This window comes from Bombina bombina, chromosome 2 (genome assembly GCF_027579735.1).
Source record: "Bombina bombina isolate aBomBom1 chromosome 2, aBomBom1.pri, whole genome shotgun sequence".
Classification (NCBI taxonomy): Eukaryota; Metazoa; Chordata; class Amphibia; order Anura; family Bombinatoridae; genus Bombina; species Bombina bombina.
In genome coordinates this window covers 767,605,620-767,619,584 of record NC_069500.1, presented here as the reverse complement: position 1 = coordinate 767,619,584, position 13,965 = coordinate 767,605,620, and the positions used below count along the sequence as shown (strand labels likewise).

Here is a 13,965-nt window from a genome sequence, read left to right as displayed (position 1 = left end):
AGGATATAGATTTAGGAGACCAAGTCATAGTGTTTAAAAGTATGTTTGAGGTTAATGTGTCGTAATTAAGTTTGATTAACTCCGCTTGAATTGGGGATAAATGTATGCCTAAGTATTTGAGGGATTGAGTGTTGAGCGTAAATGGGGCAATATGTTGGAGGGACGTTATTACTGCTACTGACCATTCATTCACACAGAGTGTGGCAGGATCCCCCTGCACTGACCTACATATGCCTGTAGAGGGTTAGCTGGTACACCCCAAGTTACCAGCCTGCGTCTACCAGTACATAAGTGTACTTGGGCCAAATGTGAGTACCTATTTGGCTATTCGTATTTAAGCCCTTCGCTGGGGTGTATTTGCCTCCTCCTGGTGGCCAGGTTCTTATTTCCCAAAAGTAATGAGTACGGCTGTGGACTCTTTCCAACAGAAGAAAAGGAAATGATCAGGTAAGCATAATTTATGTTTTCTCAGCTTCATCGACTGTTTCATCAGGCTTGTACTGACTAAGATATAAACTTGCTATATATAGACAAACAATATAATCATCATTATTATTTTTTAATTTTTTTTTTAATTAATTTTTAGTACTCTTATTTGCTAGTATAGTATAGTTTTTTGGGTCTCTTTTTGTTCACTACAAAGATTGGCCACATATTTGTTGTTTATCTTTTCAATCAATCACGCCCCAGAGGAGGGACAATTTCTGATAGGTACAGAGCTAGCCCTCCACACAGATTTGGTTAATTTGTAAATAATGATGATTATATTGTTTGTCTATATATAGCAAGTTTGTATAATTACATGTGAGTGCATCCACTGATATCATTATTTATTGCCTTTATCCAACTGTGCTAGGCCATGTGGTGCCCCTGTTTATGTTTGTAACTTGTAGATTGCTGATTTTGGGATTTGAACCATATCCCTCTGCAATGAGCAGCCTAGGCCTGAATGTATTCTCAATTGTTAAAGACTCTGCCCATTGCACACCCAGTGCACTGATTTATAAGACATTGACAGTCTTTGCACCTAACCAGGCTCTATGGGATACTTTTGTCATCATTTCATGTCTTTTTCTCTTTATACAGGAGGTCGCCCCTATATAGTGTTGTTTTTCATCTGATGATAGTGTTTCATAGTGGAAAAAATTGATTTGGGCTGTGTTTTCAACTTTTAGACACATGCACGCTCCTAAGCTCCTATCAACCTACCTAGGTTTACTCTTCAACAAAGCATGCCAAAAGAACAGAACACATTTGATAAAAGAAGTAAATTAGAAAGTTTTTTAAGATTCAATACTCTGTCTGAATCATGAGAATTTAATATTTGATTTTACAGTTAATTTAAAGGGACATGAAACCCACATTTTTCTTTCATGATTTAGAAAGAGCATACAATTATAAACAACTTTCTAATTTACTTCTATTATCTACTTTGCTTCATTTTCTTGATATTCTTTGCTAAAAAGCATATCTAGATATGCTTAGTAGCTGCTGATTGGTAGCTTCACATAGATGCCTCCTGTGATTGGTTCACCTTGTGCATTGCTATTTCTTCATTAAAGTATATCTAAAGAATTAAGGAAATTAGGTAAAAGAAGTAAATTGGAATGTTGTTTAAAGTTGTATTCTCTACCTTAATCATGAAAGAAAATGTTTGGGTATAGTGTCCCTTTAAGTCCTTGTACATAATATATAGAGGGTGTTTTCATGCCCCAAATGTATTTGAGAAATAGGGAAAAGGAGTCCCTATTTGTGTGTTTACATAATAGTTTCTATCATTTGAAACAGAGGTGAGTGTGTATTTCTCTTTGCCCTGCTCTGTATTGTGACATGTAACTTTGTCCCACTGACAGTTTGCTGAAAAGTTCCAGGAGGTGAGAGAAGCAGCTCGATTGGCAAGAGAAAGATCTCAAGATAAAACAGAGCTGACAAATCCAGCACTGAACATCACATCACAGCAGGTAAAGATCATGCATAAAGGTGATCTGTACTGTATATATACATGTAATAGTACTTAGAAGGCACTAACAGTGATTTCCTTCTCAGACCATTTTTTTTTACATTTTCTTATGTTGCAGACTTATGCTAATATAGTTTACATTAATTTTATTTTCACATCAATCTACACTCCATATCCCATAATGACAAAGCAAAAAACAAATTTTTGATAACTGAAATTTTACTAAAAAGAAAAACTGAAATATTCAGACCTTTTGCTATGACACTTGAGATGTTTCTACTTTTTGTTTGAAGTCCACCTGTGGCAAATTCAATTTATTAGAAAGACACACACCTGTCTTTATAAGGTTTTAGAGCTGAGAATGCATATCAGAGTAAAAACCAAGCCATGAGGTCAAAGGAACTGCCTACAGAATTTAGAGACAGGATTGTGTCAAGGTACAGATCTGGGGAAGGCTGCATAACAAAATCCGGCTACATTGAAGGTTGCCAAGAGCACAGTTTGCCTCAATGGTTCTTAAATGGAAGAAGTTTGGAACAAGCAGAACTCTTCCTAGAGCTGGCCACCCAACCAATCTGAGCAATCGGATGAGAAGGGCCTTTGTAAGAGAGGTGACCAACAACCTTATGATCCAGAGATCATGTGTGGAGATTGAAGAAACTTGCTGAATGACAACCATCACTGCAAAACCCAGCGACCTGGAAAGACACATGAAAGCCCACTTGGAATTTGCAAAAATCCACCCAAAAGACTCTCAGACTGTGAGAAACTAGTTTCTCTGGTCTGATGAAACAAAGATTGAACTGTTTGGCCTCAATTCCAAGCTTCATGTCTGGAGAAAACCAGGTACCGCGTATCACCTGAGCAAAGCCATGCCAACGGTGAAGCATTGTGGTGGTAGCAGCAGTGACTGGGGGGACTGGTCAAGGTTAAGGTGAAGCTGAAAGCAGCAAAATACAGAGGTATCCTTACTAAAAACTAGGGATGCACCGAAATAAAAAATTCTGGACCGAAACCGATACCGAAAATTCAGGATGATCCTGGCCGAAAACCAAAACAAAACCGAAATAGTTTTTTTCTTTTTTAACTACAGTGTGCGTGTGTAGCTGAGAGAACTTGTAGGCGGGAAAGCTCCAACAAATGGACATGGTCACTTGTACAGTAGGGCGTGATCTGCAGTGAAACTGGAGCTCTATAAGGGAGAGTGTGGTTATAGCCAGACAACAATACGAGGTGGACATGTGTTTTATTTTTGGGTGTAGTTATCCGTGCGATGAGCGTGGCTGCACCTGATCGTCTCTCATCGTATCTCCGCCTAGTTCCTGGTTCGGGTCTCACACTGACCCGTCAGATTATATGTCCGGAGCCCCAAATGGAGTCTGCCTGTCACCTATCACCAGGACCACTGGACTTAGCTACAACCTTACGTGCAAGGTGGTTATAGAAACTTACTATGCTTTTTTGTATACACTGTCTGGTGGGTGCTAATTTGTACCAACTGTGTGCGAGCTTGGGGCTTATGCTTATAAAGTGCGCACGCATATTTGCCTCAGGCGAATAGAATGTCTACGCACAAGAGGTTGATGTATGAGCACTGTATATAAGGCTTAAAGATATTCCCTGTGTGTGCTTGCTGTGTCTGATAATATCAAGTGTTTATAAACATGTTACTTATCCTCCTAAAGCTAAGTCTAACCCTAACCCTAACACCCCCCTAAATTTAATATATTTTTCTCCAACATAGGTGTGTCCGGTCCACGGCGTCATCCTTACTTGTGGGATATTCTCTTCCCCAACAGGAAATGGCAAAGAGCCCAGCAAAGCTGGTCACATGATCCCTCCTAGGCTCCGCCTACCCCAGTCATTCTCTTTGCCGTTGTACAGGCAACATCTCCACGGAGATGGCTTAGAGTTTTTTAGTGTTTAACTGTAGTTTTTATTATTCAATCAAGAGTTTGTTATTTTAAAATAGTGCTGGTATGTACTATTTACTCAGAAACAGAAAAGAGATGAAGATTTCTGTTTGTATGAGGAAAATGATTTTAGCACCGTAACTAAAATCCATGGCTGTTCCACACAGGACTGTTGAGAGCAATTAACTTCAGTTGGGGGAACAGTGTGCAGTCTCTTACTGCTTGAGGTATGACACATTCTAACAAGACGATGTAATGCTGGAAGCTGTCATTTTCCCTATGGGATCCGGTAAGCCATGTTTATTAAGATAGTAAATAAGGGCTTCACAAGGGCTTATTAAGACTGTAGACTTTTTCTGGGCTAAATCGATTCATTATTAACACATATTTAGCCTTGAGGAATCATTTATTCTGGGTATTTTGATATGATTATATCGGCAGGCACTGTTTTAGACACTTTATTCTTTAGGGGCTTTCCCTAATCATAGTCAGAGCCTCATTTTCGCGCCGGTATGGCGCACTTGTTTTTGAGGACAGCATGGCATGCAGCTGCATGTGTGTGGAGCTCTGATACATAGAAAAGTCTTTCTGAAGGCATCATTTGGTATCGTATTCCCCTTTGGGCTTGGTTGGGTCTCAGCAAAGCAGATTCCAGGGACTGTAAAGGGGTTAAATATAAAAACGGCTCCGGTTCCGTTATTTTAAGGGTTAAAGCTTCCAAATTTGGTGTGCAATACTTTTAAGGCTTTAAGACACTGTGGTGAAATTTTGGTGAATTTTGAACAATTCCTTCATACTTTTTCGCAATTGCAATAATAAAGTGTGTTTAGTTTAAAATTTAAAGTGACAGTAACGGTTTTATTTTAAAACGTTTTTTGTGCTTTGTTATCAAGTTTATGCCTGTTTAACATGTCTGAACTACCAGATAGATTGTGTTCTGACTGTGGGGAAACCAAGGTTCCTTCTCATTTAACTATATGTATTTTATGTCATAAAAAAATTTAGTAAAAATGATGCCCAAGATGATTCCTCAAGTGAGGGGAGTAAGCATGGTACTGCATCATCCCCTCCTTCGTCTACACCAGTCTTGCCCATACAGGAGGCCCCTAGTACATCTAGTGTGCCAATACTCCTTACTATGCAACATTTAACGGCTGTAATGGATAATTCTATCAAAAACATTTTAGCCAATATGCCCACTTATCAGCGAAAGCGCGACTGCTCTGTTTTAGAAAATTCTGTAGAGCATGAGAACGCTGATGATATGGTTTCTGAAGGGCCCCTACACCAGTCTGAGGGGGCCAGGGAGGTTTTGTCTGAGGGAGAAATTTCAGATTCAGGAAACATTTCTCAACAAGCTGAACCTGATGTGATTACTTTTAAATTTAAGTTGGAACATCTCCGCGCTCTGCTTAAGGAGGTGTTATCCAATTTGGATGATTGTGATTATCTGGTCATTCCAGAACCACTATGTAAAATGGAAAAGTTCTTAGAGGCCCCGGGGCCCCCCGAAGCTTTTCCTATATCCAAGCGGGTGGCGTACATTGTTAGTAAAGAATGGGACAGGCCCGGTATACCTTTAGTACCTCCCCCCATATTTATAAAATTGTTTTCCTATAGTCGACCCCAGAAAGGACTGATGGCAGACAGTCCCCAAGGTCGAGGGGGCGGTTTCTACTCTACACAAGCGCGCCACTATACCCATAGAAGATAGTTGTGCTTTCCAAGATCCTATGGATAAAAAATTAGAAGGTCTGCTAAAGATGTTTGTTCAGCAAGGTTCCCTTCTACAACCAATTGCATGCATTGTCCCTGTCACTGCAGCCGCGTGTTTCTAGTTTGATGAGCTAGGAAAGGCGATTATTAGTAATTCTTCTTCTTATGAGGAGATTATGGACAGAATTCGTGCTCTTAAATTGGCTAATTCTTTCACCCTAGACGCCACCTTGCAATTGGCTAGGTTAGCGGCGAAAAAATTCTGGGTTTGCTATTGTGGCGCAGAGCGCTTTGGTTAAAATCTTGGGCAGCGGATGCGTCTTCCAAGAACAAATTGCTTGACATTCCTTTCAAGGGGAAAACACTCTTTGGCCCTGACTTGAAAGAGATTATCTCTGATATCACTGGGGGCAAGGGCCACGCCCTTCCTCAGGATAGGTCTTTTCAAGACCAAAAATAAACCTAAGTTTCGTCCCTTTCGCAGAAACGGATCAGCCCCAAGGGCTACGTCCTCTAAGCAGGAAGGTAATACTTCTCAAGCCAATCCAGCCTGGAGACCTATGCAAGGCTGGAGCAAAGGAAAGCAGGCCAGGAAACCTGCCACTGCTACCAAGACAGCATGAAATGCGGGCCCCCGATCCGGGACCGGATCTGGTGGGGGGCAGACTCTCTCTCTTCGCTCAGGCTTGGGAAAGAGATGTTCTGGATCCTTGGGCGCTAGAAATAGCCTCCCAAGGTTATTCTCTGGAGTTCAAGGGGCTTCCTCCAAGGGGGAGGTTCCACAGGTCTCAGTTGTCTTCAGACCACATAAGAAGACAGGCATTCTTACATTGGGTAGAAGACCTGCTAAAAATGGGAGTGATTCATCCTGTTCCATTAGGAGAACAAGGGATGGGGTTCTACTCCAATCTGTTCATAGTTCCCAAAAAAGAGGGAACGTTCAGACCAATCTTAGATCTCAAGATCTTGAACAAGTTTCTCAAGGTTCCATCGTTCAAGATGGAAACCATTCGAACACTTCTTCCTTCCATCCAGGAAGGTCAATTCATGACCAAGGTGGATTTCAAGGATGCGTATCTACATATTCCTATCCACAAGGAACATCATCGGTTCCTAAGGTTTGCATTCCTGGACAAGCATTTCCAGTTCGTGGCATTTTCTTTCGGATTAGCCACTGCTCCTAGGATTTTCTCATAGGTACTAGGGTCCCTTCTGGCGGTGCTAAGACCAAGGGGCATTGCTGTAGTACCTTACTTGGACGACATTCTGATTCGAGCGTCGTCCCTTCCTCAAGTAAAGGCTCACACGGACATTGTCCTGGCCTTTCTCAGATCTCACGGATGGAAAGTGAACGTGGAAAAGAGTTCTCTATCTCCGTCAACGAGGGTTCCCTTCTTGGGAACTATAATAGACTCCTTAGAAATGAGGATTTTTCTGACAGAAGCCAGAAAAACAAAACTTCTAGACTCTTGTCGGATACTTCATTCCGTTCCTCTTCCTTCCATAGCGCAGTGCATGGAAGTGATAGGTTTGATGGTAGCGGCAATGGACATAGTTCCTTTTGTGCGCATTCATCTAAGACCATTACAACTGTTCATGCTCAGTCAGTGGAATGGGGACTATTCAGACTTGTCTCCGAAGATACAAGCAAATCAGAGAACCAGAGACTCATTCCGTTGGTGGCTGTCCCTGGACAACCTGTCACAAGGGATGACCTTCCGCAGACCAGAGTGGGTCATTGTCACGACCGACGCCAGTCTGATGGGCTGGGGCGCGGTCTGGGGATCCCTGAAAGCTCAGGGTCTTTGGTCTCGGGTAGAATCTCTTCTACCGATAAATATTCTGGAACTGAGAGCGATATTCAATGCTCTCAAAGCTTGGCCTCAGCTAGCGAGGGCCAAGTTCATACATCAACCATCAGGGGGGAACAAGGAGTTCCCTAGCGATGGAAGAAGTGACCAAAATCATTCTATGGGCGGAGTCTCACTCCTGCCACCTGTCTGCTATCCACATCCCAGGAGTGGAAAATTGGGAAGCGGATTTTCTGAGTCGTCAGACATTGCATCCGGGGGAGTGGGAACTCCATCCGGAAATCTTTGCCCAAGTCACTCAACCGTGGGGCATTCCAGACATGGATCTGATGGCCTCTCGTCAGAACTTCAGAGTTCCTTACTACGGGTACAGATCCAGGGATCCCAAGGCGGCTCTAGTGGATGCACTAGTAGCACCTTGGACCTTCAAACTAGCTTATGTGTTCCCGCCGTTTCCTCTCATCCCCAGGCTGGTAGCCAGGATCAATCAGGAGAGGGCGTCGGTGATTTTGATAGCTCCTGCGTGGCCACGCAGGACTTGGTATGCAGATCTGGTGAATATGTCATCGGCTCCACCATGGAAGCTACCTTTGAGACGAGACCTTCTTGTTCTAGGTCCGTTCGACCCACTCCAGCTGACTGCTTGGAGATTGAACGCTTGATCTTATCAAAGCGAGGGTTCTCAGATTCTGTTATTAATACTCTTGTTCAGGCCTGAAAGCCTGTAACCAGAAAAATTACCACATAATTTGGTATATCTGTTGGTGTGAATCTGCAGGATTCCCTTGGGACAAGGTTAAGATTCCTAAGAGTCTATCCTTCCTTCGAGAAGGATTGGAAAAAGGATTATCTGCAAGTTCCTTGATGGGACAGATTTCTGCCTTGTCTGTGTTACTTCACAAAAAGCTGGCAGCTGTGCCAGATGTTCTAGCCTTTGTTCAGGCTCTGGTTAGAATCAAGCCTGTTTACAAAATTTTGACTCCTCCTTGGAGTCTCAACCTAGTTCTTTCAGTTCTTCAGGGGGTTCCGTTTGAACCCTTACATTCCGTTGATATTAAGTTATTATCTTGGAAAGTTTTGTTTTTGGTTGCAATTTCTTCTGCTAGAAGAGTTTCAGAATTATCTGCTCTGCAGTGTTCTTCTCCTTATCTGGTGTTCCATGCAGATAAGGTGGTTTTGCGTACTAAACCTGGTTTTCTTCCAAAAGTTGTTTCTAACAAAAACATTAACCAGGAGATAGTTGTGCCTTCTTTGTGTCCTAATCCAGTTTCAAAGAAGGAACGTTTGTTGCACAACTTGGATGTAGTTCGTGCTCTCAAATTTTACTTAGCAGCTACTAAGGATTTCAGACAAACTTTGTCTTTGTTTGTTGTTTATTCTGGTAAACGGAGAGGTCAAAAAGCAACTTCTACCTCTCTCTCCTTCTGGATTAAAAGCATTATCCGATTGGCTTATGAGACTGCCGGACGGCAGCCTCCTGAAAGAATCACAGCTCACTCCACTAGGGCTGTGGCTTCCACATGGGCCTTCAAGAACGAGGCTTCTGTTGGTCAGATATGTAAGGCAGCGACTTGGTCTTCACTGCACACTTTTTCTAAATTTTACAAATTTGATACTTTTGCTTCTTCTGAGGCTATTTTTGGGAGAAAGGTTTTGCAAGCCGTGGTGCCTTCCATTTAGGTGACCTGATTTGCTCCCTCCCTTCATCCGTGTCCTAAAGCTTTGGTATTGGTTCCCACAAGTAAGGATGACGCCGTGGACCGGACACACCTATGTTGGAGAAAACAGAATTTATGTTTACCTGATAAATTACTTTCTCCAACGGTGTGTCCGGTCCACGGCCCGCCCTGGTTTTTTTTAATCAGGTCTGATAATTTATTTTCTTTAACTACAGTCACCACGGTAACATATGGTTTCTCCTATGCAAATATTCCTCCTTAACGTCGGTCGAATGACTGGGGTAGGCGGAGCCTAGGAGGGATCATGTGACCAGCTTTGCTGGGCTCTTTGCCATTTCCTGTTGGGGAAGAGAATATCCCACAAGTAAGGATGACGCCGTGGACCGGACACACCGTTGGAGAAAGTAATTTATCAGGTAAACATAAATTCTGTTTTTATCTAACGAAATAAATTAACTCTTATTAAATAAATTATTCCTATTTAAACGTAAATACTTACCTGTAAAATAAACCCTAATATAGCTACAATATAAATTATAATTATATTGTAGCTATTTTAGGATTAATATTTATTTTACAGGCAACTTTGTATTTATTTTAACCAGGTACAATAGCTATTAAATAGTTAATAACTATTTAATAGCTACCTAGTTAAAATAATTACAAAATTACCTGTAAAATAAATCCTAACCTAAGTTACAATTAAACCTGATCGGAACAGCCAATAGAATGCAAGCTCAATCTGATTGGCTGATTCCATCAGCCAATCAGAATTTTCCTACCTTAATTCCGATTGGCTGATAGAATCCTATCAGCCAATCGGAATTCGAGGGACGCCATCTTGGATGATGTCATTTAAAGGAACCGTCATTCGTCGGGGAGTCGTCGGCCAGGATGGATGTTCCGCGTCGGCGGGATGAGGATGGATCCGGAAGAAAGAAGATTGAAGATGCCGCTTGATAGAAGACTTCAGCCGGATGATGGATCTCTTCAGCCCGATGATAGACCTCTTCAGCCCGATGATGGATCTTTTCAGCCCGATGATGGATCTCTTCAGCCGGATGATGGATCTCTTCAGCCCGATGATGGACCTCTTCAGCCGGATGATGGATCTCTTCAGCCCGATGATGGATCTCTTCAGCCCCCGCTTGGGCTTGGATGAAGATTTCGGAGCCTCCTCTGGACGGATCGGTGATACCCGGCGTGGTGAAGATAAGGTAGGGAGATCTTCAGGGGCTTAGTGTTAGGTTTATTTAAGGGGGGTTTGGGTTAGATTAGGGGTATGTGGGTGGTGGGTTGTAATGTTGGGGGGGTATTGTATGTTTTTTTTTTACAGGCAAAAGAGCAGAATTCTTTGGGGCATGCCCCACAAATGGCCCTTTTAAGGGCTGGTAAGGTAAAAGAGCTTTTCTATTTGTATTTTAGAATAGGGTAGGGCATTTTTTTATTTTGGGGGGCTTTGTTATTTTATTAGGGGGCTTAGAGTAGGTGTAATAAGCTTAAAATTGTTGTAATATTTTTCTAATGTTTGTAAATTATTTTTTTATTTTTTGTAACTTAGTTCTTTTTTTATTTTTTGTACTTTAGTTAGTTTATTTAATTGTATTTAATTGTAGGTATTTGTATGTAATTAATTTATTGATAGTGTAGTTTTAGGTTTAATTGTAGATAATTGTAGGTATTTTATTTAATAATTTATTGATAGTGTAGTGTTAGGTTTAATTGTAACTTAGGTTAGGATTTATTTTACAGGTAATTTTGTGATTATTTTAACTAGGTAGCTATTAAATAGTTGTTCCGATCAGCCAATAGAATGCGAGCTCAATCTGATTGGCTGATTGGATCAGCCAATCGGATTGAACTTGAATCTGATTGGCTGATTCCATCAGCCAATCAGATTTTTCCTACCTTAATTACGATTGGCTGATAGAATCCTATCAGCCAATCGGAATTGAGGGGACGCAATCTTGGATGACGTCCCTTAAAGGAGCCTTCATTCGTCGTAGTCCGTCGGTGAAGAAGGATGTTCCGCGTCGGCGGGAGGAAGATTCAAGACCCGGCTTGGAAGATGACATCGCCCGGATAGAAGACCTCTTCAGCGCCTCTTGGAAGATGACATCGCCCGGATCGAAGACTTCTTCAGCGCCGCCTGGATGATGACTTCATCGGATGGAAGATTTCTTCAGCGCCGCTTGGAGGATTAACTTCTTCCGCTCCGGATGTCCACTTTGGTTCCATCGCTGCTCGGCTGAGTGAAGACGACTCAAGGTAGGATGATCTTCAGGGGATTAGTGTTAGGTTTTTGTAAGGGGGGTTTGGGTTAGATTAGGGGTATGTGGGTGGTGGGTTTTAATGTTGGGGGGGTTGTATTTTTCTTTTACAGGCAAAAGAGCTGAACTTTTTGGGGCATGCCCCCACAAATGGCCCTTTTAAGGGCTGGTAAGGTAAAAGAGCTTTGAACTTTATTTAATTTAGAATAGGGTAGGGCATTTTTTTATTTTGGGGGGGTTTGTTATTTTATTAGGGGGCTTAGATTAGGTGTAAGTAGCTTAAAATTGTTGTAATATTTTTAAAATGTTTGTAACTTATTTTTTTATTTTTTGTAACTTAGCTTTTTTTATTTTTTGTACTTTAGTTAGTTTATGTAATTGTATTTAATTGTAGTTATTTGTAGGTAGTTTATTTAATTAATTTAATGATAGTGTAGTATTAGGTTTAATTGTAACTTAGGTTAGGATTTATTTTACAGGTAATTTTGTATTTCTTTTACCTAGGTAGTTATTAAATAGTTAATAACTATTTAATAACTATTCTAACTAGCTAAAATAAATACAAAGTTACCTGTAAAATAAATATAAATCCTAAGATAGCTACAATATAATTATAATTTATATTGTAGCTATATTAGGGTTTATTTTACAGGTAAGTATTTAGTTTTAAATAGGAATAATTTATTAAAGTATAGTGTAGTGTTAGGTGTAATTATAACTTAGGTTAGGATTTATTTTACAGGTAAATTTTAGTTTATTTTAGCTAGGTAAGCTATTAAATAGTTAATAACTATTTAATAGCTATTGTACCTAGTTAAAATAAATTGAAAGTTGCCTATAAAATAAAAATAAATCCTAAGATAGCTACAATATAATTATTATTTATATTGTAGCTATATTGGGGTTTATTTTAAAGGTAAGTATTTAGTTTTAAATAGGATTAACTTAGTTAATAATAGAAATATTATTTAGATTTATTTAATTAATATTTAAGTTAGGGGGGTGTTAGGGTTAGGGTTAGACTTAGGTTTAGGGGTTAATAATTTTATTACAGTGGCGGCGGTGTAGTGGGGGGCAGGATAGGGGTTAATAAATTTATTATAGGTGACGACGGTGTAGTGGGGGGCAGGATAGGGGTTAATAAATTTATTATAGGTGACGACGGTGTAGGGGGGGCAGGATAGGGTTAATAGGTTTAATATAGGTTGCGGCGGGTTCAGGGAGCGGCGGTTTAGGGGTTAAACTATTTATTTAGTTGCGGCGAGGTGCGGGATCAGCAGGATAGGGGTTAATAATTTTATTATAGAGGGCGACGGTATAGGGGGGGCAGGATAGGGGTTACTAGGTATACTGTAGGTGGCAGCGGTGTCCGGGAGCGGCGGTTTAGGGGTTAATACATTTATCAGAGTTGCGGCAGGGTCTAGGAGCGGCGGTTTAGGGGTTAGTAACTTTATTGAGTTGCGGGAGGCTCCGGGGGCGCCGGTATAGGGGGTAGAACAGTGTAGTTTAGTGTGGGTGCTTAGTGACAGGCTAGCAATAAAGCTGTCAAAAAGCCGAAGAGCAGCGAGATCGGATGAGTGATAACTCTCACAGTCCGCTGCTCATCGCCCCGCGGCTTTTTGACAGCTTTATTTGATAACTTAGGCGAACGTATTCAAGGTCCGCGGCGGCGAAGGTAGGCGAGCTTAGGCGGGCGTATTGGGCCGGCGAAGGCAGAAAAGTAGACGGCTTGATAACTACCCCCCATTGTGTGCAACATACTAAGCTGTGTGAATCAAGTATTCTATAATATATTGTTTTATTTGCTATTTGTACTTAACCTAGCTGTTTAATTATTTAAACAGCATTTCAGTAAATTTGTGGAGATAGTTGCATATATATATATACATGCAACTATCCCCACAAATTTATATATATAAACAATTTACTTCCTTTTCTCTCTGTTTTTAAACACTTTATTGGGCTCTTCTTCCTGTCCTTGCATTTCCCACACCCAGCTAAACTGCTGACTCTCACTGTAAGGTGACGGCCCCTGGCAGAGTCACATGCTGGCACTGTGCTTGTATATGCTGTGCCAGACATTGGAGCGGCCTGCTGGATTAAGCACTGCCGTCTAAGGTTATGGAACAGATGGGACAAGATCTCTCTGTTTGTTTTATGCAAGCTGTTATCTGATTATTGCTTTGTAACCACAGATATTATCTAGAACATTATGATTTTCCTAGCATTAATCAAGCAATTTGAAGGGGATGTGTGCCCTTGAATCAATCATTTTTATTGTAAATCTAAAAATTGGGATTCAGGGCTAGGCAATATGTCCTTACGTCCCACTTACAGGACAGGATTTCAGGTTGTAAAATCAGTAGCTCAACTGTCTTGACCTATTCACCTGTATTCTAGAAATGCTATTTAGTCATGTTAGCATACCTTGTTCACAATTTTAAAGAACTTACTAGTCTTCCTGATTGCGAAATTTGGCTGCCCAATAGGAAGCTGCCATGTCATCCTACTTTCCTAAGTCTCTCTTTTGTTAATATTTTAACAAATCATTAATATCTATAGTTCTTTCCTAAGATATGGTGAGTCCACGATGTCATCAATTACTGTTGGGGAATA

The 13,965-nt window shown here is 40.9% G+C and overlaps 1 protein-coding gene across 2 annotated transcripts in view; it reads left to right on the top strand.

Annotated features, from left to right (window-relative positions):
* Positions 1 to 13,965, top strand: part of HOMER3 (homer scaffold protein 3) — a 529,180-nt gene that overhangs the window by 218,370 nt on the left and 296,845 nt on the right. For both annotated transcript variants that reach the window (XM_053702909.1, XM_053702908.1), the window contains one exon: positions 1,854 to 1,961. In XM_053702909.1, the coding sequence (XP_053558884.1) occupies positions 1,854 to 1,961 (108 nt within the window). The remainder of the gene's footprint in view (positions 1 to 1,853; positions 1,962 to 13,965) is intronic.